General features: G+C 39.4%; 1 protein-coding gene and 1 long non-coding RNA gene across 2 annotated transcripts in view; one reads left to right on the top strand and one right to left on the bottom strand.

Moving 5' to 3' along the window:
- Positions 1-27,340, top strand: part of LOC125451479 (transient receptor potential channel pyrexia-like) — a 95,924-nt gene that overhangs the window by 36,415 nt on the left and 32,169 nt on the right. Inside the window, exons 5-14 of the mRNA XM_048528586.2 lie at positions 656-742; positions 2,264-2,414; positions 9,671-9,832; positions 10,818-10,927; positions 11,683-11,773; positions 13,686-13,714; positions 20,066-20,157; positions 20,960-21,074; positions 25,799-25,969; positions 26,517-26,587. Coding sequence (XP_048384543.1) covers positions 656-742; positions 2,264-2,414; positions 9,671-9,832; positions 10,818-10,927; positions 11,683-11,773; positions 13,686-13,714; positions 20,066-20,157; positions 20,960-21,074; positions 25,799-25,969; positions 26,517-26,587 — 1,079 coding nt within the window. The remainder of the gene's footprint in view (positions 1-655; positions 743-2,263; positions 2,415-9,670; positions 9,833-10,817; positions 10,928-11,682; positions 11,774-13,685; positions 13,715-20,065; positions 20,158-20,959; positions 21,075-25,798; positions 25,970-26,516; positions 26,588-27,340) is intronic.
- The window catches only part of LOC125451480 (uncharacterized), a 51,486-nt gene continuing 30,546 nt past the window's right edge, over positions 6,401-27,340 (bottom strand). The window contains exons 3-4 of the long non-coding RNA XR_007247310.2: positions 11,527-11,590; positions 6,401-6,708 (exon numbers count right to left, since the gene is read on the bottom strand). This is a non-coding gene — a long non-coding RNA (uncharacterized LOC125451480). The remainder of the gene's footprint in view (positions 6,709-11,526; positions 11,591-27,340) is intronic.

Here is a 27,340-nt window from a genome sequence, read left to right as displayed (position 1 = left end):
AATGTAAGACATCTGGTTCTCAGTGTTAGTTGCATACCAGCATCAGCCCTCTTGTCAATTAGTCAGAGTCAGATGTTTTTCAGCTCAGATCCCACTCCAGAGATTACAGGCTTCCAAATTTAGGGAAGTAATTTTAACCTGAGTGGCCTTGAACAAAATAAAGTTATTTGGATTGGGAGTGAAACAAGCAGTGAACCAATCCCACCATCCCTCCCCCCCGCATGGAGCTTCCCCACCAGTGCTGATTCTAAAAATAATCATCCTCTTGTTTCCTTGGTAGCTTAGGTGATAAAGCATTATGCAGTATGATCCAAGACTTCTGATTCACAAGGAAATTAAAAATCTAATTTATTTCATTACAAGAGCAGAAATAATATAATCCTTTGCAACTAGGATTTATCTTAATTTATATCATCATTGAAATAAACATTTCCAATTTCCTATTGTATGTTCATGTGTGAAGCATTGTTATTTTTCATATAATAGTGCAGCAGTTGAAAGAATATATCAAATATTGTTGTCAAGCAAATTGACTTGAAAGGATCGTACTTGCTACCCTGGAAACCGTGTGAATCTGTTCCTGACTAGTGTTTGTTTAATTGTTGGTATTATTAATTTTAAGAACAAAGAAACATCTGTATCCTTTTATTCTTAGATTGATTTGGAACGCTTGAATACCATGTTGGAAAGTGGAGCTGATATCAATGCCACTGACAGATATGGACAGGGCGTTTTGCATGGGGTAATGTGAATCTGATGGAATGATGCATTTCAGAGAAAACATTTTTTCCCTTGGGTCGCATACTGTATTCAATAATTATGATTAATGTAGCTTTTTAATTGGAGCACCAAGTCCAACATTATGATTTTAATAGATTTAAATTCTGCACAGAGAAATGTCATCTGTATTCCCTCATTGGCATTTAACATCAAATAACAATATTCCACATGTATATAGTGCCTTTAATGTAGTAAAGGGTCCCAAAGCAGACAAATAGAGGTCTGAATCCTCTTTGTCATCATTAAATGTGGTTAACAATAAGTGTGGACAGTTGCCTTCTGCAAGTATTTAGGAAAATGTATTCTTACCTGATAAATATATCTATAGTGCTTACATTATAATATTTATCATTAATATAAGCTCATCATTTAAACTTCTAAAGAAGGCAGTCATAACGTGAAGTTTATGTGAAACATTAAAATGTGTAATCGTTTTATACCAGATCTGTCTTCACTTCACTGCTAAAATTTAATCTTGACAATATGGCACTGAATTTCACAGGGTGGGGAGATTTATTCACCTACCCCTCACTGTAATCCACCAGCAGCCTGTAGACCTAAAGAAGCCCAACCCACAGCAATAACAAATTGCCAGTGAGTTAAACATGTAGGGATTCGCTCAGTGGGAGGAAGACCTGACCTTGGAATTCAGTTGAGTGCCCATTTTAGCAGCCCCAGCAGCTCCAGACAGAATAATGTGTGTTTGCTGGCACTGCAAGCAGACCCAGGAAGGTCAGGAGATGGATGTTAGGGACAGGTAAATTTGGTCTTTTTGGACAAAATGGGATCATGCAGCCTGAGGTGGGATCTAGGGGTCGGAGTGTTTGGGAGGTGTGCGTGGTTGGGGTGGGAGGGGGGGAGTTGGGTTTTGGCGCCCAGTTGGAAAGGAGCAAATTGGGAATAAACGGTTCCTCCCTTTGCACAATTGGCATGCCCAAAATGCTGTGTCCCCACCACATCCCATCCTTCCCTCCTTTACAAAAATATTTGTCAAAACAGTCTCACTCATCTGCATGTCCACACCGACCATATATTGGGAATGTGAAATGTGTGTCAATTGTGTGCTAATTATTATTTCAAAAGGCAAGCAAGCTGCCTGATTTGGCACTGCTTGTGCACCAAATTACGGAAACTGGCTTAGCAGTGGATGGAAAGGTGCCCCTCAAGTTTTTCATGGCCATTGCCAAAAAAGGTGCCAGACAGTGTGCTTTGAAATCCCATGTGTGCAACATTCACTGCCATTGATGTGCAGCTGTGGATTGAATAAAATAAATGTGGTTTCAACTCGTGTTATATCAAGCAAGCCTCCCCTTCAACAAATGTCAAAATAAATCCGTTATTGTCTTGCAAGTAACAGACAAAGACTCAATGATATATCAGCATTATAAACTGATTTTAGGCTGCTGTTTGAGTCTCCACATTCAGAGTTATCAAAGACATCCTTGCTCAAAAGTCTGACTATGTTTCATATTTGTTTCGATAGGCAGCCAGAACATGGCATCCCGACGTTGCCAAGTTTCTGATTGAGAGAAATGCTGACGTGAACAAGCCTGATAACTATGGTGTAACTCCACTGCACGTGGCTGCGGCAGTAAATTATCCTGAAATGGTTGACTATCTTCTGGACTGTGATGGTAAGATGAATGTTTGCAGGAGGTGATAAGCTGTGAAGGCAGTGCTGCATAAGATTTTTGAAGAAAGAAGGGCTTGGATTTATGTGGCATTCCATGATCATTAGTCATCCAAAAGTGTTACAGTCAATGAGGTAATTTTGAAGTGTAGTCACTGTTGCAATGTAGAAAATATGGCAGCAGTGATGATCCCAGCTGATATTAATTCTGGACAAGTCAGATTCAAGAGTTAAACTTGGCTTGATAGACTCTAATTTTGTTTTTTTTCTAAACAGTGGAGATCAGACTCTGATCTCAACAGTCTGCCATTGTACTTTTCACACAAATAATAAAAGGTTTATTAAATAAAATGGCTGGAAAGATTTCATTACATGAACCAGAAAGGGTTCAAAGTCAAACTATTCTCTTAATCCCTGCAATATCCTTATAAAGTCCAAAATCCCCACAAAAAATTACTATCTTCACACCAAGACTTCTTGCACATGCTGACATAATCATCTAACAAATTTCTGACTGTTTACTGAATCTTTTCTTTAGCTTCATGTGGTATCCCTCCCTGAGACATCGAAAAGAAACTTCAATCACTATTACTTTAACTTTAGGGCAAACATGAGTTCCCGAAACTAAGCTTCCTGACAAGATTTCTTACCAGAGCTAAATGCTGCTGCTATTGCTCTCTGACACATGCGTACACGCACACACATACACACACACACACACACACACACACACACAGACACACCAACACAGACAGACACCAACACACACACACACACACACACACACATTCACAGACACACACACACACACACACACACATACACACACACACACGCACATACACACAGTGACTGACTCGCTCACTTCTGGATTTTTCTGTGCTGTGTGTGTCCCTGGACCCCTGTTGCTAGGCAACAGCTCAGTTTAATTTGTATTTACTTTAAATGCACTAAAATACTAACCTCATCACTTCATAGGTTGTAACCTTCATTTAAAATGCATCTAAACAAACAGGCCTCCACCAAGCTTACAAAAATATCTCTAAAAATGAAACTAAAACAATTTATCCCTGTACTTATTGCACAAAACAAAACTTATATTTAAGGTTACGCATTGGGCTGAATTTTATAAAGAGTGGCAATTTTGTGCAGATTCTTCTTTTCCTGATCAATATTCCTACAGAAATGAGGAGCTGGCTTTCTATCCCAACAGTTCCTTCGTAGCTCATAACTGTCTGACTCCCTTCTCACAGCACTCACCTGCTGGGTGCTGTCAAAGGGTAAGCACATAAAGGTATTGTTAGGATGCTGGGATGATAGTCTGGCAAGTAAATAAAGTGGCAGGTGTGTAGAATTCCAGGGCGCAATGTAAGAGAGGTGTTAGGTGGGTAGGCATAGGTTGGCAAGGGTAAGATCCCAAATGGTTGGGCGTACAATGTCAGGCAAAAAGCATGCCAGGAATTTATGATGTCAGGATTCAAGGTAAACATGACACCAGCTGGGGATACTGCAGGATATCAGGTGAGAGAATGCTGAATGTCTCAAGATTAGGGTGCAAGGTAAATAAGGTGACAGGTAGGTAGGATGCCACAAAAGCAGGCTGCCAGCTTGGTGAGGTGAGGCTGGAGATGGTGTTGATTTGCCCCGGGTAGAATGCCAGAAAAGTAGGGTTTAAGGTGCTAAGTAAGTCGAACGTCAGGTGCGTTGTTTGCCAAGTGGGAAGGGGTAAGGCACAAAGTGGGTAGGATGCCAGGGTTCAAGTTATCAAAAGGGCCAAGTAAATGATGCAGTGTTCAGGGTAGATCAGGGTGGGTAGGAAAAGTTTGTTACAGTGGAAGTGATGGGTAGTGGTGAGGAGTTCGGATGGTATCAGGTCTTGGAGTTTAAGATGCAGATCAGGGACAAATACAGTGGCAGGGGAAGTTTGGTGCTGATTGGAGCAGGGCTTCTGGGTTCCAGGGAAGGTGCCAGATCCCTGGGCGGAGTGGTTCTTGGGTCAGGATTTTGGGAGTTTTAAGGTTCTGGTGCAGGATAAGTAGTTATGAAGGAGTGACCACATTTTTAAGAGCCTAATCTTTTCTAGGTAGCTACTTAATTATTTTCATCAAAAACATCCACATTATCTGATGTAAATGCAAACTCTCATAGGGTGCAAACACGGACAAATTGCCCAGCAGAATTGTCAATTTCTTGGAAATTCCTTCAGACCCTTCACAATGAAGATTCTGTATGGTTTCTGTGCATAACTCACATTTATGCTGGAATAACTACCATCTGACCATGGGAAAATCCATCTATGGCCATAAACAATAATGAGATAATGAAGGATAATCTGATTTGATGGTGTTGATTGAGGTATTGATATCAGCCAAGGTACCAATTGTAAGTTTTATTGGTTCTGAGATATAAATCACATACTTAAATTACCTATGTTTTAAAGTCTTAGCTTGTAACAGTGAGAGTCTTCAGTTGTGCTTGATCTAAAGAGATACCAAGAATATAAGAATCAAGTAGAATTTGTTATGCACAATTCTGTAAATAATTAACAAAAAGCAGTAAAGACGATATGAACATTTTAGTCCTCGGCCGACGATTACTTAATTGTGTCACTGCAGGGGATGTCTTTCTTCTCCTGTCTCTGACATGACATCATGTTGACTTTGTCTCAGGCAATTACAGAACAAAAGCAATGGTAAAGTTGAGCCAGCAAAGACTCTGAGTTTACAATTCTTACCCCTAATTCTAAGAGTTGCTCATTCCTTATTAGGAAAATTTGCATTAGCTTAAAGTGTTCTAGTGTCACCCTGCCTCTAATTAGAATCATGCAGGCTCAACAAATACCTATTTTCTTAGTTTCAGAAGTTACTCCCATTCTGTAAATATATCACCCGTCCACTTTAGATACAAATGTCCACAAGCAAACTATTTTTTAACAAAATCTATTATAAACAATCCACCTAAATATTCCCATAGCACCGGGCCAGTTGAAAACAAATGTCCCTTGCCAAGTATTAGGATGCCCTTTCGAAATACAGATGTTTTGTTCCACAAGTACAGCTGATACGAGGCACTAAAAGCTATTTAAAATACTTTGCATTTGTTTAGGTTGTTAGTCTAAACTGCAGGATTCAAATATTTTGCTTTCTTTACAACTGGCAAACAGGTCTGTAATTGTACATTAAATAATTACAATAGATAGCTTGAATGCAGACATTTCAACAGCTTCAGGCTATCAAGGTCAGTTTTAATACAAAGTGTTAATCATCACACTAGCAGAAATTTGGTCTAAACTGTTTGAAAAGATAGCCCAGGAAAATCCGAAAACGTCTCTTCAAACCTAAAAAGTAATTGTGTTATCACAGGGATAGCCTCACAATTCTTCTTCAAAACAGTCCCATGAGATCTTCTGTGCTCACCTAAAAGGATAGATAAGCCCATAATTTAACATCTTGCTTGAAAGTCAACACCTGCAATAATGCAGCACTCCCTCAGTATTACACTGAGCATGAGCAGAGATTCTTGACCTGAAACCATTTTTTGAGGCTACGAAACCACAAACTTCAGACTCAAAAGCAAGAATGCTACCAACTGAATGTCGGCTGATACTGCAGAAAGGAGCAAATCCTGCATATTTGTTGTCAACTTACTTTAATCAATCAGGCATGCCACCATAAATTTGTATGCCTATTGAACCATGTTGATTAAGTAGTTCCATTAGTTAGTACATTATGATCATGCAGCTTGCTTTGAACAGGTAAGGAAGGATGAATCAGTCCCCTTTTTAACCTCTCCAGTTAACTACGACAAAGATTTATGCTCTTACAAAGTTGTATTGGGTGAAAGAGTAAACAATTTTATTATCTACAAGCTTTCATAAAAATAATGACCTAACATCAAACATACACAAAACGCAGGTACAAAGTTATAAAGGGATAGTGTGTTGTATTAAAGAAAAATAAAAGGAACAAGCTGTTAAAGTCATAAGGGTATCCTTGTGGCAAAATTGTTTTAATGTGGCACTGTGGTTGTTTAATTCAAGTATTGTATCCTCAGCAGTATTAAGTCTTTCAGAACTTTTGACTTTCAACTTCAGGTGTTTCTCTTCAATTTGTATTGTAATTGGGTGCTTTGCACTTTGAGAGGCAGAGAGAAAGAGAGCAAGTTTTCTCCAGTTCTACAGTCACAAGTCTACCATCCTGCTCGGCCAAAAGCAGTCCTCCAAAATGCAAAAAACTTGTTTAGTTCAATGTCTGAGCTCATCATTTCCAAGCTTGATTAAATATGGTGATATCTTTCATCTGTAAAACATGAAACCTGTCATACGGTTGTAAATCAAAAATGGATGAGGGTTTATTCAGGCCTGATTAATTCAACTAAGATTCAGTTTTTAAAATAAAAAAATGTTAATTTCAGTTCAGACAGTTTTCTTTAATCCACATTTGTTTCATGAAGCTTGGCTAACCTTGTGATCAGCTGAATGCTGTGGCCCTTTTTAAAACAATATTCAGACCATGAAAGCCTCAGGTATTAAAATCAGAATGTAGAATTTGAGTATCGATAGTTCATATTTTTTGCAGCAACCAGAATCTCAAAATCAACTGCTAATCTGCCAATATCAACGTTACCAGCGCCATCCAGCTATGCTCACAATGTTATCGTAGAGGCATGGAGTCACAGAGATGTATAGCAAGGAAACAGACCCTTTGGCCCAACTTGTCCACTTCTTGACAAACAATTCAGAGACTGTTTGTCTTTCTTTTGATTAGATTCCCTACACTGTGGAAACAGGCCCTTCGGCCCAACAAGTCCACACCACCCCTTGGAGAATCCCACCCAGACCTATTTCCCTATAACCCACACACCCCTGAACACTATGGGCAATTTAGCATGGCCAATCCACCTAGCCTGCACATCTTTGGACTGTGGGAGGAAACTGGAGCACCTGGAGGAAACCCACACAGACACAGGGAAAATGTGCAAACTCCAGACAGACAGTCGCCTGAGGCTGGAATTGAACCCCGGTCCCTGGTGCTGTGAGACTGCAGTGCTAACCACTGAGCCACCGTGCCGCCCCGTTTACTTTTATGTTTTTGGATTACTGCCTTACTTCTACTCAGTGTGTACGTGTGTTGTGTTACTATTTCTTCTTGCTTTTAGCAATTATTATGTTCACCTTTTTTTAAGTTCAAGAAAGCATGGTTAAATTGCTTTCTTAAAAACATAAGTTCATTGGAATCTGGCAGAATGGTATCCACGGGGGAAGAGATCCTTTTACAATTAAACTTATAGCAGTAACGCAGAGAGGGAGTGAATAACCAAAGGGGCAAGTTCATCCTTCTTTGCCCAGGACCTTAATGGTTTGTGGTATGTGGTCTAGAATTCCTAGTCATAATAATTGATATGATACACTTTGTTGCAGACATTATGAGGAGGACTTGGATGTTGACACTTACTCCTCCAACATCCTAAATTATTCTTCTCAAACGTACATATACATTCATGGTAGTGGGTAGTGCTTATGGCACTCCTCATGATTAATCCTTTCATGCAGGGAATAGTTCATCCAGCAACTTAAAATGTGGATTTGGCAGAAGCCTGAGATGAAGATGCTTAAATAACTTGGGGATTGGACTTTGCCTTCCAAGTAGCACAAAACATGCTCAAAGTAAATCAGGAGCCCTTTGAACATTCTATCCAATTTTATTTTCATCTAGTGGCAAATACTTAAATCACATGCCATCTTCTCTGGGGAATGTTTTGTGATCCAGAGAGACCACTGCAAGATTACACTGTAGAAAATCTAAGGTGAAAACAGTATCCATTGGATTACCTCCAAGCAGATAATTAATTTCAGCAGAAGTTAAGTCAACAGCTTTTTATTTCCATTTTCACCACTGTTTTTAAGGCTTCACCTCCATTCCTGGGCCTTGACTCTTATTGGATGCAAGAGCTAATTAACGTTAGATTGTTTAATTTAGTGGCAATTTATGGTCTCCTCTTTGCCCCTTTGCTTCTTACCTTTTTGTCTAGAGCTGTTGATATATAACAAAATTTGCTGCTAAAATGGATCCTAATTAGGACACGTGGAGATATAACATCCCACGTATAAATTGACCTTAATTAATTGAGAGAATATTGAATTTTAAATGTACGGTATAAACTACAGACCTTTTAAAAATGGTATATTTATGTGGTTAATTGAGACAATGTGGTGTAATTTAGTGGTTTTTGTTGATGAAGGCACAAATTCCAATTTGCTTTCCTAATAGCTTTTTATATTGTATGTAGGTCGTAGGGTATGAATTCTGCCATAAATTGTGTCATGGAGTTCTGGTTGCCACCTTACAGGAAAGATGCAGAGGATTTGGAGAGGGTGCAGGAGATGTTTTCCAGGATATCACCTGGATTGGAGTGTATTAGCTACAAGGACAGTTTGGACAAACTTGAATTGTTTTCGCTAAAGTATCAGAGGCTGAGGGGTTGCCTGCTAGAATTGAATAAAATTATGAGTGGCTTGGATCAGGTGGATTGTCAGAGTCTTTTTTCCCAGAGTGGAAATCTCAAATACTAGGGGTGCATAGGTTTAGAGTGAGAGGGGGAAATGTTTAAAGGAGATGTGCGAGGCAAGCTTTTTACGCAGCAGGCAGAAGTTGCCTGTATTAGGCTGCTATGTCATGTGGTAAAAGCAGATACAACAGTAACACTTACAATATATTTAGAGAGACACATGAATAGGCAGGGAATAGGGGGATACAGACCATATGCAGGCAGATGGGATTAGTTTAGAATGGCATCATGGTTGGCACAGTCATGGTGTATCAAAGGGCCTGTTCCTGCGCTGTACTAGTCTATGTTCTATAAGCAGTTGCACAAACAGGCAATATAAATCAATATCCATTATACATTCTGTACAATATTCAGTTCCACTGATGAACTCTAATGCTTAGGATGTGGATTGCAACTTCATTGTTTTGAAAACATGAAGGTCAGGTGTGCTAAGGATGGAGTTAGGAACTGATGAAATCCGTACAACAAGGTGATCTTGACTTGTTGCCAGTTAGCAGAAAAAGAATCGATTATCTTCCAGATGGCGCTTCAATATGCAGGCTTTTCTGCCACGTATAACATAAGCACTGTGCTAAATATCATGACATGCAGAGTGGCATCAGAACATAGACGCAGTGCTGTAACTCAAATATCACAAAATTCTCTCCAACTTTTGTGTATCCTTTGTAATTGTGTATAGCAACTTTTTTTTAGCGGACATTGAAGCAAAAACATCGGGAATGATGCAGACACCCGTTCACTATGCTGCCAAGTATGATGCTGCTACAGCCCTGCACTGTCTGTTGAAACATGATGCTAACATGAAGGCTCGAGACTACAAACAGCGAACCCCTTTGCAGCTGGCAACAGAGCTTGGTAAGGTTCATGTTTTATTTTTATTAAATTGACACTTTAGGTATGACCAGGCAGCACGAGATAGACTGAGTTCTGTTGGCTACAAGTACACACCAGATAAAATATTTATTTTCTCATTAATTATGTCAGATCGGTGAGTCTGGCTCATCATTTCTACCTGAGGATCCAGGTCTTCCCACTTTGCAGGAGGTCTTACTAAAAACTGAAAGAACTGCGGATACTGTAAATCAAGAACAAAAACAAAGTTGCTGGAAAAGCTCAGCAGGTCTGGCAACAGCTGCGAAGGTAAAAACAGAGTTAATGTTTCGGGTCTGGTGACCCTTCCTCAGGAACAATCCGAAATGTTAACTCTGTTTTGTCCTCCACAGATGTTGCCAGACCTGCTGAGCTTTTCCAGCAACTTTGTTTATGTTCTTGCAGGAGATCGTGTTTGACCTGAAGATTCATAGGCTCACACTTCACAGGAGTTCTCATTGCAGCTAAAACAGAATTCTGTAAATTTAAACCTGTGTATTAATTAGGACAAAGTCCATCTAGTTATGTAGACATAAATGAGAATGTTTTTGAAATTACTGTCTTTTTGGGAATTGGCATTTCTTCAAATTCACGTCCCTTAATTATCCTGGGCCTTTGGATTACTGGCCTTTTCATGTTAACAAAATGATAACATTTTCACTGTGGACTACTTAGCATGACATAATTATTCATACAGACAACTTTAAGAAAAATGAATTGAAATGGGCTGCTAAAAATATTCAAACTTGGGTATCCTAAGCTATAAGTAGAAATTGCTGGAAGTATTTAACTGGCATTATCTGTGACCAGAAAAACATCACAATCTGATTTCTGGCATGCATGTTATTTTCTGCAAGATATTCTGAGGTCTGGGCTGGATTAAATTATTAAGTAAACTGCAGCATTTTGTGTCTCTACCGAATAATTTTGTGATCGCTAAATTGCTCCCTTTTATGATGTTCCCTCTCAGATCGATCTGAGTCAGCTCGATTGTTATTGCAATACCAAGCAGATGCAGGAGTTCATGATAATACAGGACAGTTGTGCCTTACATTGATGGCAGCAAGTATGTCTCAACTTGTGAGTAGATTGAAATATTCACATTGATGTCCACTTATGCATCAAAAGGTACGGTTCTGTTGAATCCAGCTGAACAATGTTCTACAACTGCATGTCTCCCATGCACCTTTCACTCTGAAGCTGACTGTTGATTCCAGTCCTTCCACACCACTGCTTTATGTGGTTCTTAAAGGTCACACCACTCTTTGGTAGAATTCTCTCGTAAAATGTTTAGTCTACCATTGCCCACTTACCTTCAAAAATCTCCGAAAAATCTTTCACTTGGGGTACACTTTTGTTCTCCTCTACTAAATTACCCACTGTTTCTTTCACAATTGCCATCATTCCTTTCTTTGACATGGGGAGTGTTAAATAAATGCAAGTTGCTATTGATGCATGATTCCACTATTTGATTTGGCACTTTGACTTAGGCAGGCTGCAAGTTTGGTCTTGAGGTGAGTTAGGGGAGCTCGTGAAGCATGTCAATCTACCTCAGGCAGAGGAGAAGAAAGAAAGCCAACATTGACATTTCTTCTTCTCCAATGACACTTGTTATTCTATTTATACATGTGAAATTGTCAATCAAAGGCTGCAAATTGAGTGCAGAAAAGGGACGTTACCTTTGATATTTGTACGAGAGAACTACTAGCCTCGTGGAGTTGTGCTTGCAAATGTGTCACCATCCTGTAAGGAAAGCAAGAAGAAAAAGAGTTGGAATGATTTTGAAGTAACCTCGGAATGATGAATTAAGTGCCTCTTTTGCCTGTACCCCATAGGCATATACGGCCTTGGATCAATTCATCTTTAAGGACAGAGCTAACCGAAAACAATACTTCATGTTGAACCTCCTGATACCCCAACCTTCTGGTAAGCTGACACACCAATTAAATGATAATAAAATGTGAGGCTGGACGAACACAGCACACCAATTAAATGAATGTGTTGTTTTAAAGGTTGATTCACATAAACAGGCTGAGCCTCAGCTGAATACAGAGGACCCATGTGCAACTATTTTGGATCTAAGGTTTACATAATTATCAGGGGATACCAATCTGTTGAACAATTTTAGATTAATAATGTAGTGATATAACATGGCTCTAGTCACCTGAAACCCATGTCCCACCTGCGTACGTACTTCATAAACTCTTTTTGAAGTGAGTGATACAACCGTAGACTGATTAAACCACTTAGTTTAAACACACATGGAGAAGGTCATTCACAATTTGTTATAGTGGATGGCTCAGTTTATGTCCTGTTCTCCTGCCCAGAAGCACCTTTATTGCTTTCCTTTAAATGCTCACTAATGGATCAGTAATTTTTTCCAAGAAAAAATGTATGATATTCCACTTGAATTTCCATAGTGACTTCAACAGTGATTTGGAAAAACTGGTGCTGACTGTGTTTGATGCATCTATTTTTTTGCCTGAGCTACAAACAAGGTGACTTTCAGTGAAAAATTCAGCTGCTCTAATTTTCTCTCTAACTTTACTAATGACCCTTTGTGCTGCTACTTGTGACCTGTAAATTATTCTTTTTGATCTAGTCTCATTTCACCATGACAACATGGTCTGTTGTTTCAGCTAATCTTGCTTCAAAATCAGTTTGGGTAGGGCCATCCCTATTTGGAATACAATTTTGTTGTGCTTCTGCTTTAATAAGTGGTCTGTAAATGCATCCTAGTCAAGAGAAGCTTGTCTGACTCTATAGTTGACTAATGTACTTCAAAGTGGGATCTTTCCATTGTGCTTCTTTCCAGGGCTAATGGGTCTTGCGTAGAGTGTTTATTTTGATTTACCAGAGGTTAAAGCTTTTTTTAGAATTATTTTATGACAATTTTCTTTTTGTTAAGTATTAATAACTGTGTACCTACTCAACTCAGAAAATGTAAGTGGTTACATTTGATTGTGTTCCATCGTGGCTAGCCGAGAATGACCCCTTTTTTTTACAACTGCCGTTACTAATTAAGGCAATATTGTTTGACTTTTTCATTCAGCCTATACATTTTTTGTATTGGCTTATTTATATCTTTTAATTTAGTTATCTGAGTTTTTTAAAGATGCATTGTTTGTGAAAAATCACCAATTTTGTTGGTCTTACCAATTAAGATTTATGTACTCATTTATGTAAAATATTTTTCAAATTCATAGTCCTATTGGTTTATCTGAAAAGAACTCATTCATTTCCCTTTCCTTCTGCACATACAAACATAATTCCTCATTTATAAGTCACTTCTAATTCACTTCAAATGACTATGCTGGAAATGATTCTAGAGCATTGGGTGCAAAAATAATTTGAGCTAGCTGGCAACAGAAATGTGTGACATGCATAAATGATAACACAGCTACCGTTTGTTATCGTCTAAGACCAGAATGAAGCTGACGTCGGTAATGTTTATATAATAACTTAATATGAATCAGCAACACAAATTATATTAGCTCTGAAATTCAAACATTCCAGTGGATTCTCATTATAATTCTGAGATGTCACTGTCTAGCAAAGCTAACTTTGTAATGACATCAATTAAAATATGGTAACATTGAGCTTGGATTATCTTTGAAGTCATTTACAGTGTTTTAGAAGGGAAACACCAGAGTTGAGTAATATAAAAAGGTGACAATGCTGGAATTCACAATTATTTTAAGTTACCTGAAACTCTTGTTTAGCAAGACTGGGGTATAATAGAGATGAAGAATAGCGGACCTGTATTAAAGTAACTTCTACAGATCAAGAAAATATACTTATTAATGCTCTGATTTTTCCAAAATCTGCTTGGAAACAGAAACAGATAATAGCCGTGCCAAGTCATTGGTAAGTACTGCCTCAGTTTTGATAACTGAAGTGTCATGTTAAAGTTTGAGGAAATGCCTCTGTTTCACAGAAATGTTTTGATCAGAATCGATTGTTACGTGAGACTTTTCAAGTCCAGTAATAATCACCAGCTCTAAACATGAACTAAAAATAGTCCAGAATTTTAGCTGGACTTATTCCTACATTTTTATCCAAGGCCAACACTATTTGCCCAACTCCAACTGGCCTTGAGCTGGGATTATTGGCAAACACCTTGAAGTTATATTACTTGTTTAAGTTAGAAGTCTCTCTTGCGTAGGATTCAGAGGTTAAGTATAATCTGGATCATTAAAATGTAAAGTGATCAATGGTTGGTAAACAGAAGAATGTGTTCAATAACGCTGTCATGAATTAACACAGCCATCAAATTTCAGTTTTACTATATTAATTATTTTCAATTTCACAATTTAGTTATCTAATGAAATTAATACCCTTAAGAGACTTGTTTTTATCAAACTCTTGAAGCACAACCGACACCAACAGATGACATCTTACCATTAGGCTATCCTACTTGAGGCAAGTTATGGTTAGAAAATATTGTTGCGGGTTTTCTCAACCAATCGGCTAATCTGTGTAAACAAACTATTTTGTGTAATATTTGAAACTGCAATAAAAATAATTTCCTATGAAAGCAAAATACTGTGGACACTGGAAATCTGCAAAAAATATATAAAATGCTGGAGAAACTCAGCAGATCTGTCCATATCTTTGGAGAGACAACAGGATCAATGTTTCAAGTCCAGTATGACACCTCTGCAAAAGAAAGTCTGAGGAAGAGGCAGACTGGACTCAAAACATTAATTCTGCTTTTCTCTCCACAGATGCTGACAGACTTGCTGAGTTTCTCCAGCATTCTCTGTATTTGAAAAATAATCTTCTGTCCAGTACAAATATCCTTTCAGCCTTCAAGATTACAACAGACTTTTCAAATGAGTTTGTGTATGATGGTACTCACTACCACAGGAAGTGTTATTGAGGCATGCAGCTTAAATTATTTCAAGAGGAAGCTAGGGTGGAATCTTATAAGGTCCTGAACAACATGGCTATGGTAAGAAATGAGGCAGAATAATATAAGAACTCCAGCAAAGGCTATCTCAATGTCACAAATAATGCATAATTTCATGGGAACAGGAGTAGGCTACACAGTCCATCAAGCCTGGTCTGCCATTCGATATAATCATTTCTAATCAAACACATTAGTCCCTTTTACCCACCCATCCCATAACCCTGAATGCCATTAATAATCAGAAATCTATCACTCTCTGCCTTAAACATACTCATAGACTCAGCTTGCACAGTCCTCTGCAGTAAAGATTTCTAAAGGTTCACAACCTTCTGAGTAAAAACAAATTTTCCTCATCTTGGAACTTTATGCCATCTCCCTCATTTTAAGATGGTACCCCTTTGGTTCTCGACTCCCCAGTCAGGAGAAACATCTTATCAGCATTTACCCTTTCTATTCCTCTAAGTATTTTCTTAGTTTCAATAAGATTACCTCTCATTACTCAAAACTTCAGAGAATACAGGCCCAGTTTGCCAGTCTGTCTTCATGAGACACCCAGGAAAATGTCCCTGTTGCACTTACTCAGTGGCAATAATATATTTCATAAGATAAGGAGACCAAAACTGTACGCATAACTCCAGGCGTAGTCTAACCAAGTTCCTACATTATTGAATCAAGACATCTCAACATTTGTGCTCAACTGCTGTTGCAATAAAGGCTGTCTTTCCCTTAGCCTTTCTAATAGCTTGCCCTACCTGCTTTTTAGGCTTCACTTAAGTGTTGCTTTGGATGCCTAGAACCCTTTCCAACCTCTTATCATTTAGTAAATACTCTGCACATCTGTTTTTCCTAATAAAGTGAATAACCTCACATTCTTCCTCAGCATATTGCTGCACATTTGCCATCCTCTTGCTCATTTATTAAGCCTCTCCAAGTCCTCCTGAAACCACATTACATCTTATTCACAACACACTTTCCCATTAGCTATGTATCATCCATAAATTTGGAAATCATATATTTGGTCCCCACCTCCAAATAGAGCCCCTACGGTGTGGAAGCAGGCCATTCAGTCAATGAGTGGACCCCAACCCTTAAAAGAGCATCCCTCCCACACCCACCCCCTTACCATATCCCTGTAACCTGCATCTCCCATAACTAATCCACCTAGTCTACACATCCCTGGATGCTATGGGCAATTTAGAATGGCTAATCCACTTAACCCGCACACTTTTGGACTGTGGGAGGAAACCAGAGCACCAAGAGGGGATCCACATAGACACAGGAAGAATGAGCAAACTCTACACGACAGTCACCTAAGGTTTGAATCAAACCTGAGTCCCTGACATTGTGAGGCAGCAGTGCTAACCAAAGATCCACCACACTGCCCTGCAGCAATCATTGAGTCATTGATATATATTGTGAATAGTTGAGTCCAAGTACTGATCCTTGTAGTACCCCATGAATCACAGGCTACCAACTTGAGAATTACCCATTTAATCCGACTTGCAGTTTTACATCTGTCAGCCAATTATGAATTCATGACTGTAAGTTTCTTCTGATCCAATGTGGCTTAATTTTTCTAACCAGCCTCCTGTGGGGGAATTATCCTGAGCCTTCTGAAAAGCTAAGTATATCACATCCATTGGCTCTCCTTTATCAAGTTTCACAGAATCACAGAAGTCTAATGGCATAAAAGAAAGCCTTTCAATCCCTCATGCCTGCACTAACTCTTAAAATGAGTGTCACTACCTCATGCCAATTTCCTGTTTTATCCTTATACCCTTGTGCATTTTATTTTATCCAAGTAATCATCCAATATGCTTTTGAATGCCTCCACCACACCTCCAGGCAGTGCATTCCAGATCCTAACTATTCACTGAGAAAAAATGCTTTTATCACATCACTCGTTTTCTTTTGCTGATCACTTTAAATCTATGACCCCTCATTCTTGTTCCTTTCACAAATAGGAACAGTTCATCTTTATCTACTGCCACCCAGCTCAATTATGATTTTGAAAATCTCTACCAGAGCTCTCCTGAGCCTTTTTCTCTCCTATGAAAACAGTCACAACTTCTTCAGTCTATCCCCATAACTGAAGTTTCTCATTCCTGGAACCATTCTTGTAAATTTCTTTTGCACTCTCTCCAATTAGTTCATATCTTTCCTATAACCAACAACTGTACGCAACACTTCAGCTGAGATCCAGAATGTGTCTTATATAAGTTCAACTTTACCTCCTCACTTTTGTACTCTGCTCCCTATTGTTAAAACCAATGATACTGTATGTTTTACTTAATGCCCTTCAGAAATCTGTGTACATCTGCAGCCAGGGCCCTTTGGTCCTGCTACCTCTTTGGAAGTATACCCTCCATTTCGATTATATTTCAACATCCTTCCTACAAAAATGTATCACCTCACATTTCTCTGCATCAAAACTCATCTGCCACCTATACATCCACTCTACTAACTTGTCAATGTCCTTGTGGAATTACACATCGTCTTCCTCACAACTTATAACTCTTCCAAGTTTTGTATCATCCACAAGTTTTGTAATTGTTCTCTATAAACCAAGATCTAGGTCATTAATATACACCAGGAAATATAAGCATTCCAATATCATTCTGGGGGAATACCACTGCAAACTTTTATAAGCAATGTGCTGTCACCCATGGCACCAAAGTGCCCTTGAGAGGTTTCTTTTTTCTGACATTTCCCCCCACCATTGCATCTTTGCATTGTCCTACTTTCTACAGTTGGTGTGGCGGGAGCCTGCTCAGGTTTGGAGAATGATGGCTGTTGGAGATTTGGTTGGATGCTCCAGGAACACTTGTTTGTGGTTGGCCCAGACATACTTAAAGCACATCAGAGGCAAGTGGACTTTCCTGCCCTTGAACTATCAAGGTCAGAGGGGGCATCCACAGTGGAGGTGGAGGGCCTTGACACCTCTGGAGGGATATGTGTGTGTGTGTGTGTGTGTGTGTGTGTGTGTGTGTATGTGTGCTTTCACCTCAGGCTGGTTGCTTCCTGGCAGCAGTCTGCCTCCTTTAGAGGAAAGGGCACGGGAGTGAGTGCCAGGGTCTCCATCCCCCTGTTGCTATGCCTTCGGTCACAGCTGCAGCGATGGAGTAAAGGTATATACAGATATCCAGCAGAAACCGAGGTCATGGCTCTGCATGGCACCTGCCAACCTGTCAATGGAGGGATCCAGAGCAGTCACATGACTGACACCCCATACTGTAGCTGTATTCTTGCACCTCTGGGCAATGAGAGCCATTGCCTCCTGCTGACCTGTTTGTCGCTCTTGTTCCTCCCTGTGCATTTGCTAGATTTTTACCAGCTAAGCACTCTTTTTTGCTTTTTGGAGTGTTGCGCAACTGTTTGCTGAATAGGAAATCTATGCTCCATGTAGATTATGTTGTACTTTGAAAGAGGGTTTTAGAGACAAAGTGAAGGAAACAAGGATGTCACGTTTCCAGTGGTCATGGTGTTGTAAGGCTGCTTCCTTGATGCTTAGAAGTGCAGTCACAACCTGTGAAGGTTTAATAGCAGTTGATAAAACTTGCATTTCTGTCTGTGCCTTATTCGTGTTCCAATATGAACGCATAGACATAGTTCTGCACTAAGTTCAGACTTTACACTTTTCATGTGCCAGTTTTGATGTGATAATGTTTCTCATTGTATATCTCTTTATTTGCTTAAAAGTAACACTACGCTCATGTATTTTTTAAAAATAAAGATGAACTTCAGGGAAGCAGTAGTGCTGTGGTCTTGTTACCATTAGTAGTCCAGAACATCAGACGAATATGTTTGAACGCTTCATAGCAGATGGTGACATTTTTAAGGTGACAGGAGGAAGTTTTAAAAAGGACATGAGGGTCAACATTTTTATGTAGAGAATGGTTCATGTGTGGAATGAACTGCCAGAGGAAGTGGTGGATGGGGGTACAGTAACAATATTTTTAAAAGACATTTCAGTGAGTAGTTGAATAGGAAAGATTTGGAGGGATATGGGCCAAATGGATGCAAGTGGGGCTAGTTTGGTTTGGGAACAGGGTCAGCGTGGACTGGTTGGACTGAAAGGTCTGTTTCCATGCTGTATGACTCTATGATTCTATGTGGACAAAATCCCTGATATCTGACACCAAAGGGTTTTCTCCTGCCTGGGGCTGAGCAGGGACTTGGTCTCCAGCAGTCATCCAATGGCCTGGGGCCATTTCTTTCTCGACCAGCTCCAGAGTTGTTGCAATGAGGAGCTCACCAGCTTGTGCTCCCAAACTTTGTAAATGTGACATTCACACAAGATGTCCTCATTCTGGTCTGGCAAGTGTAAGGAGAGAGCCTTGACGATGTTTCCTTTGAGGGCACTGATCCTAACTATAACCGTTCTGGCGGAGCAGCCCATTTCTTCACAGGGGCTGTGGACATCCCAACGATACCTGTAAGATACAAGGGACAGCTGGCATTGTGGCTAACAGTCAGCGAATGACACTTGACAGTGGGATTAATGTGTGGGTTGCAGTGGAGTAAAATTGTACATATTCAGATGGCAGTGTGAGATAACAGAAGGAAGACGGTGATGACACCCTTACAGAGCAGAGAAGGTCATTAACCTCCTTCCTGCACTGCTGGCTATTCCCCTAGATAACAGGCAATACACTGGACCAGGCTGACAGGGTCTGATGCTTGGGTCTTCTCTGGATCCAGAGGAAAGAGGATGACCCCCTTTTCCACCACTCTTTCCACCAGGGTCTCCAAGTCACTGCCATCAAAGGGAGGTGCCAACGTGGCTCTAACAATCATCTCGAGGAAATATCTTCCCACACTACAAATATGAAGGGCAGTTCATGGCTTTTAGCCATTAACCTGGAATATGGTTGAGGTAAAGTTATGGTACCAACAGCAGAAATCCCAAAAGATCCTGGCAGATGCAATTTCTTCTGCCACTGGCTTGTACGAGAGGTTTCCATCGAGGCGTGGATCATCATAATGAGGTGATCAGTGTAAAATTGTGTGAGAAATCTCACTAGAGCTCACAGAGACAGCCCCCCTCTACCACGGGACTCCTCAAAATTGACACTCAGCTAATTTTTAGCAAAATTCCAACCAGTCTTTCTTGTGCTTGTATATTAGAAATTGAACTAGCTGACTTGAAGTATATATTGCCATGTTGTGAATACCTTTCTACCAACATCTGAAATATCTGACAGTATTATACACACTTGGCAATGAGAAACTAAATAAGTCTGAAATTATGATTTCTTATTGATCACTAAATTATTTCTCTCTGTTTGCCTGCAAACATGATTCAGCTTGAGGTGATTGTCCAATATCGACAGCTGGACCTCATCATGCATCCTGTTGTGCAGAAATTAATTCAAATTAAATGGAAACGCTTTGGGAGGTAAGGTTAATTTCATCCAATTAAATACTGGACAATCAAATGCCATCAACCTCTACCACTAAATCCAACCCCTTGTAACTGATTCCTTCCCCTCTGTCTCAGACTGTCAGTTTGACAATTCTATTTGACCCTGAGCTAGGAACCCAACCACATATCGTCCATCATCTCATGTCCACCTTTGTGCCATTCCCTTATCTCAGCCCATCTCTTGCTGAAATCCCCATCAACATTTTGTTTCCTCTCGACTCAACCATTCCAATATGCTTCCATACTTCATTCTTTCAGAATATGAGTTCATTCCGAGCTATGCTGTTTACCATTTAACTGGTGCCACATTCCATTTGCCTTTCAGCTCGGTGCTTAATGACTTACATTGGCTGCTGATCTCCAACTGCTTTGAATTGTCACATTTGTTTTCAAATCCTTTCATGGCTTTCCCATGTCTTTAACTTTCATTGGTCCTAAAAAACCTCCCATCCTGGTCTCTTTTCTAATACTGCTTTCTTCACCCAATGAAGGTCTTGTGGTGCATACATTCAACTATGGGCCTTAAACAATGGCATTGACTCCTTAAACTTCTCTTCTCCATTCTTCCTTTAAGATTCTCCTAGCTGATGCCATCATCGTATTGATGTTAATTTTTGTCTGACTTATCTCATATGCCCTGTAACAGTAGAGTCTGTTGAAATTGGTTTTTGAATAGAAATTGTTGCTGAAAATATTTTTGTCAGCTTCACTCTTTGATTAAACCTTCCTTATTCCTGGATATAGCAGTAAGCTCACAAATTGTTTGGCTTCCTAGGAGAGGAGTCACAATCATGTTGGTGCTAAATATCCTCTTCATCTTGGCTTGGACTGTTCTTGGACTTACTTCCTCTCTATCATATTCTGAAGAATTGAAGTACGATCTACCTAGTGTAAGTACGGTATCTACTTTAAATCGAAAGGTATCAAATCAGAATCAAACTTTTACCTGCAAAATGAACTACAGTTAATGTAGTTTTAGGTGGGTGGCAGCAGATGTACTGGTCCATCTTGCCTAGAGCTTTTTTGAATGTGCAGCTTAGTTTCATTTTTGCTGGAAACATGCGAATACTGTCCTGAAATTCACAGTAACTTGTCATTTAGGAGATACTGGGCACATCAATGTGGAAATGTTATTCTTGGAGAGGTGAAGGCGGTAATCTCGATGACTGGGCATGGCAGAGTGAATGTGAAAGGTCAGACTGTATAATGTTTTAAAGGCCAGAAAAAGCATTCATGTACCTCTCATTGTACAAACAACTATCAGAATGGTTTTCAGTGGCCCTTTGAGGATCAATGGATAGGCCATTCAAAGCCTGGTACTAGAAGAGACCCATGCACAGTTCATGCCTGCCTAGTAGTTCCTCAAAGTTGCATGTAAGACTCTGATTACAATAGTAAAATTATGTGAAAACCCTCTCACAAATGTTGATGGTAGAAATAGGTGTCAAGTGTAGTTTTAACTTTATTTCAAATGTTTCTGCCCTGTCTCTCCATTCAATCAAGCGGAAGGAGCTAAAATAATTTCATTAAGTCTTTTTCTTGGGCAGCAGCACCATGGATAAGTAGATTTAAACACCTGCCTTGTAAAGAGGAGATCATGTGTTTGAATCTCAGCAGTGCCTTTCTCATCAGCTGTTGTGGTGCTAGGGTGGTGTCCTACTTCTGTTGTGGACCAGACCAGAACCCCCTCAAAATACGTTAAGAGGGTAGCTTAGACCCTGACTTTTCTTAATTTTAAGGTAGATGTGAGATGTGTGTTCCAGATGTGATGCAACTGGTCAAACCATTCGATGTTAAAACGCATTTTATTTAAGCACTATAGTTAAAACATAAACAAAGAACAAAACAGCACAGGAACAGGCCCTTTGCCCCTCCAAGCCTGCACTAAAACATTTTGCCCTCCCATCCTAAAACTGTCTTCAACTGTAGGATCCATATCCCTCTATTCCCGTCCTATTCATGTATTCATCCCGGTGCTTCTTGAGCACTGCTAATGTGTCTGCTTCCACCATCTCCTCTGGCAGCGCATTCCAGGCACTCACCACACTTTATGTGAAAAACGTGACTCGCACATCTCTTTGAAAACTATCCCCCCACCCCTACACCTTGAACATATGTCTCCTAGTAATTGACCCCGAACCTGGGAAAAAGCCTCATACTTTCCACTCTATCCATGCCATTCACTATCTTGTAAATTTCTATCAGGTCACCCTTCAACCTCCTGCATTCCATGTGAAAACAAACTCTGTCTAAGCAAATTTTCTTCAGAGATAAAATTCCCCATACTCAGCGACATTCCGATAAACATTTTTCTGTACCCTCTCCAAAGCATTCACATCCTTCTGATAGTGCGGTGTCCAGAATTGTATGAAAAAGAAAGAGAAATTCAGAATAATTTAACTATTGGAAAACACAACCGAATAACAGTTACAGTATCTATAATTAATTAACTGTTCCAATATAGTAACATCCCATAAACACACACCTTGGCAAAAAGGTAAATTCAGACACAGATTCTTACATGCAGTTCTCTGATGCAGGAGGAAACAACATCGAGAGATTTCAGAGAAAGTAGCCGCCAGGACTCATTTACCAAAGCTTCCTATTCTTCTGAGACCCCAAACAGCTTTTAACCGCTAAAACTTAAAAAAACTACAAAGCCTAGTCTGTGAGAGCTGGCTACTCCCCTCCCATCATTGCAACTGTTTTTTTTCAGAAACCTAAAAGCCTCCTAAATTATTTACTGAAGCTGTTTTCAGCAGCCATTTTTCCACCTCTGCTTTTACAACCTCTCTTCAAATAAATCCAGGACAAAATAATCTTTTTAAAGTGACAGCATTGTCACAACTCTGAAATAGGAGGCGTGGATTCAAGTCTCAGCAGCTCCACACGTGTGTAATACCATCTCTGACCAGCCCAATCAGAAAATATCTAACTCCTTTTCATGTTATGTTGTCAGCGTTCTATCCTCCACCTCAGGCTATTTTTTTCTCCAAATCAATAGGCTTCTCCATTCATGATCTAACCCTATTAACCACTGCATGAACATCAACTTGGTGTGGAGTGCATGCTATCAGTGTAACAATTTTTATTCTTCTGTAACACAGTAATTCAATTATTTAAGTCCTTTAATAGCACAATGGAAATCCTGTCTGTTTCGATTCTTCAAAGAAATAATTCTTTTATCTTTTAAAAATCTACCCAAGATGCCATGTCTTTCATGGCACCATGCTTGCTTCATCCCGATCACTGGTATTCTTTACTTCATCAAATTCTCCAATTACAAATGGAACGTCTATATCTCCACTAATGTTGAACCAAAATGGTTTCATTCTTTACAATTAGACATGCCTTTTGAATACTTATATTACTGTCATATAACTGGGGTAGATCGACAAGCATGCATTTTGTTTACCTGGATAGAATGCAAGTGTAAATTTTTCTCTAGCCACGTCAGTAGGCTTTGCACCTCTGGACTCATGCTGCTCAATTAAATTTTTATATTCTATTCTGATCAGTGCTTGTGGTGCCTTCTGTATCTTCCAGATGTGTGGATTCTTTAGATGCTTATATGATCTAATGTGTCTGTGAGGATAGTCACCTTCTAGTCTAGTGAAGAAGTCACTAGAATGAACAAGATATAGTTCATTGCTTCTCTGCGACTACTCACCGGTTCGAAAAATATGCTTTACGTTACAGTAAAGACTGGTGAGAAGACCAAGCCTTGGGAGACCCAATTTTGCTCTTCCATCACATCTGCATGTCAATGAATTGTACTTATTGCAACCAATCATGTCCTAATCCTAATAGAAGCTCTAGTTCCAAATACAACAGCTGGCATACCTGACAAAAGGTTGTAGAAGCCAGAGAGAGACTTAAAGTCAGATATAACCTTGAGAGAGGAGGGGACTGTTACTCCAGTGGCCTCAAGGGATACCAAAGGGGGTGGTCTCCCTCCCCTTCCTTCCTGACAATAGCCCATGTACGCAGGTAAAATAGTAGCAGAGAGGGACTAAGGTCCTTTAAATGGCTAGTATTTGACCACTGAAAGGCTTAAATATACCCAAGGGTGGGTGACATACTGTTGCTTCCTGGAGCATTGTAAAATAAAAGACGGGTTAGACATGGGTGGGAAGGTAGTGGTGGTGGAGAGGGGGGTCTGGGTCAGCCACAGACTGAAAATTTAGTGACTCCTCTACGCCATTAAAACATACTGGAAGAGGCCTGTATAATCCAGGGCATGAAGGGTATACACTCCACAATATTTTTGTTCTTTTGACAATATTCATTCTTTGAATCTAGCATCGTTTTTAAAAAAGAGATAGTAAGAACTGCAAATGCTGAGTCAGAGATAACACAGTGTGGAGCTGGAGGAACACAGCAGGCCAGGCAGCATCAGAGGAGCAAGAAAGTTGACGTTTCGGGTTGGGACTTTTCTTCAGAAAAAGGGTCCTGACCCGAAACGTCAACTTTCCTGCTCCCCTGATGCTGCCTGGCCTGCTGTGTTCCTCCAGCTCCACACTGTGTTATCTCATTTTTTAAAAATTGTCTTTCCCAAGTGAGTAACACTGGCGAGATCAACATCTATTGCAAGTTCTGAATTTCTGTAAACTGACATTGGTGGGGCCATTTTCTATAAATATTTTCAACCGGTAGGCTTACTGGCCCTTCCAGACCTCCAAAGATCATGCACAGAGGATGAAATTGGAGTTCCACACAGCTGGCACAAGGTAGGGCTAACAGATTCCCTTCTCCAAAGAACATTCATGAACCAGTGGGCTCTGATGAAACAACTGGCAGTTTTCACAATCATGTCTCAAGCAGGTCACTCATTACCAGATTCTTATGAATTTCAAATTTCTTTCCTTATCATTTACTTAATTTCCTTGCTTTCTGAACCTCTATTGTGATCTGTACTGTGGATCTTGGCTCTTACCCATGATCTTCCACTCAAATTTAAAGCATTAATAATAGATTTTAAATTCAGAAATTTAATTCTGATCAATAAACCTTTTTTACTTACATCCCCACTTAACGTTAATTTTGAAATGTTACTTTTAATGTCAGTATTAATTAGGAGGAATTGTCTGGGAGAATTATTGAGCTGGACAGTGGGAGCAAGTTTAACTCACCATGATGAAAATGACATTTCAAAAAGTGTATGTTAGTTCAGTTGCTTCAAATTGTCAGACTCAGTAGCTCTACCATTATTCAAGAAATTGCTCACAGTATTCAAAGAAGGTTGGCTGGATCAGTGAGATCTAAGACATAAGATGAAGAATGGTGGACGTGAAAATTTGTAGTCCTAAAATAGGCTTTGGAGGAATGCACATTCTTAATCACACCATTCTTGGGGCACAGTAGTAGTGTCCCTATCTCTGGACTAAGAAACCTGGGTTGAAGCCACATCAACATTTGAACAGGTTGATTTTTAAAAAAATCTATACAGTGTGTTAATGATATAGAACAGTACCAGCATTACATTTAACACATGGATACAGAAATCATAAAAATATGGGGTAGAAAGTCATAACTGAAGAACAACAAATGCTAAATTCTTAGTCTCTTGTTCCTTTTGAAGGTATCTTCTTTCTCTTACGTTATATGAATACAGGACTGGTGGAAAGTTCTTATTGGTATCATAGCAATTGGACTTACTGGCTATCAGCTTGTAGAGGAATTTATTGAAATCCATTCGTCAAATGTCAAGTTTAGTTCCTGGAAGGATTGGAAAAGCAAGGAAATAATGAAGGACCTCAACCTATGTCACCCACGATGGCCAGAGGTACATAAAATGACATCTTGAAAAATAAAATATAAACTGTAATTTTTTTCTCAATTATTTTCCAGTAGGAAAATTCAGTTAATGTTCTCTAAATTATTTAATTATTGCAACACCACTGGCAAGTTTTAGGTAATGAAGCGTTTTTCTGAGCTCCAGAGGTAGCAATCCCTTCAACTTGATATCTGCTTATTTAAATCTTAACTTGTGGTGTCTTTATTAGATGTAAAGTATTTTTGCCCACAGCAACGCAGTTGAGTGGTGCTGCTGTCTACATTTCAAGTGTTTCCAAAAGATTGGAAAAAGTTATCAATGTACAACTGGGCTAAATAAACTTGCTGAAAAGGTTTTTTTTAAAATAGAACAGTTGCCTAGCAAATCACAGATTTTCCTCAGACTGTGTTTTCATGAGAATGTTGTTTTGCTTTACCAAACTTAATTTTATAATTGAAGTATCATCCATTAACAATTCCATGTTTTCTGCTAGAACTAAATGCATCTGTTTACAAATACTGATTATCCTGTGCATTTTTTTATTCTTGACTGTTAGGAGGAATCATACCTAAAGAAACAGCTGGCTGGACTGGAAGAACTGCATCCCCACTATTTTAAAGATTTTTGGTAAAGCTGTCGATTAAAACTTTCTCTGAATTTCACAGTGTGCTTGCGTTGATTTTTAATGTGATTCTCAATTCCCAGTCAGTTCTAGACTATTTGAGTGATAATAGGGCCCAGGTGTAAATGGGACAGTAGCAGCTGAAAATAGCAAAGGGCGACATACTACCCTATTTATACTTGTGCTGAAGCTGTCATCATTTTGAGCAGTGTCCTGAGTTAAATGGTCCAAGCATAAGCTTGTTTCACTTGGCAGGCCACGTGATACAAAGTACAGCAGACCTCGATTTCAATTCTGAGGGGCAATTGATTGGAATTTGTACCGCAAACACTCTGAAATAGCACTCCAATTTGCATAAATTTATGAAGCTTTCATCATCTTTAGACAGACACCTCATCAACTTGCAAGTCCTTGCTGGTTAACATTGGAAATGGCCAGTCCCTGTCCAGGGATACAACCTGTATGTTTCTAACAACTTGCCACCAATTTTTCATTCAGTGTGTCTGGTTAAAATGAATCCAGGTATGAAGACACCCTTTCTTCTGTCACAGATACATTGATTAATTATTTGAGTTTTCAGGTTCATTAAGCTGAAGATTTTTATGGCATTGTCGCAAGTGTAAATGTGTTGTCAGGCTGAATCAACTTGAGTTGTAGCAGTTTAACTAAGCATGAACAAAACAGAGAGATGTCACTGTGCTAGTGATTGTTCCAGCCATTTTCCTGACCGTGCTGTCTCCACTTCATTAAAAACATTC

Source organism: Stegostoma tigrinum, chromosome 5 (assembly GCF_030684315.1).
Source record: "Stegostoma tigrinum isolate sSteTig4 chromosome 5, sSteTig4.hap1, whole genome shotgun sequence".
In the NCBI taxonomy this organism is placed as follows: Eukaryota; Metazoa; Chordata; class Chondrichthyes; order Orectolobiformes; family Stegostomatidae; genus Stegostoma; species Stegostoma tigrinum.
Note: the sequence above shows the minus strand (reverse complement) of the source record. Positions and strands in the feature narration are given on the sequence as shown.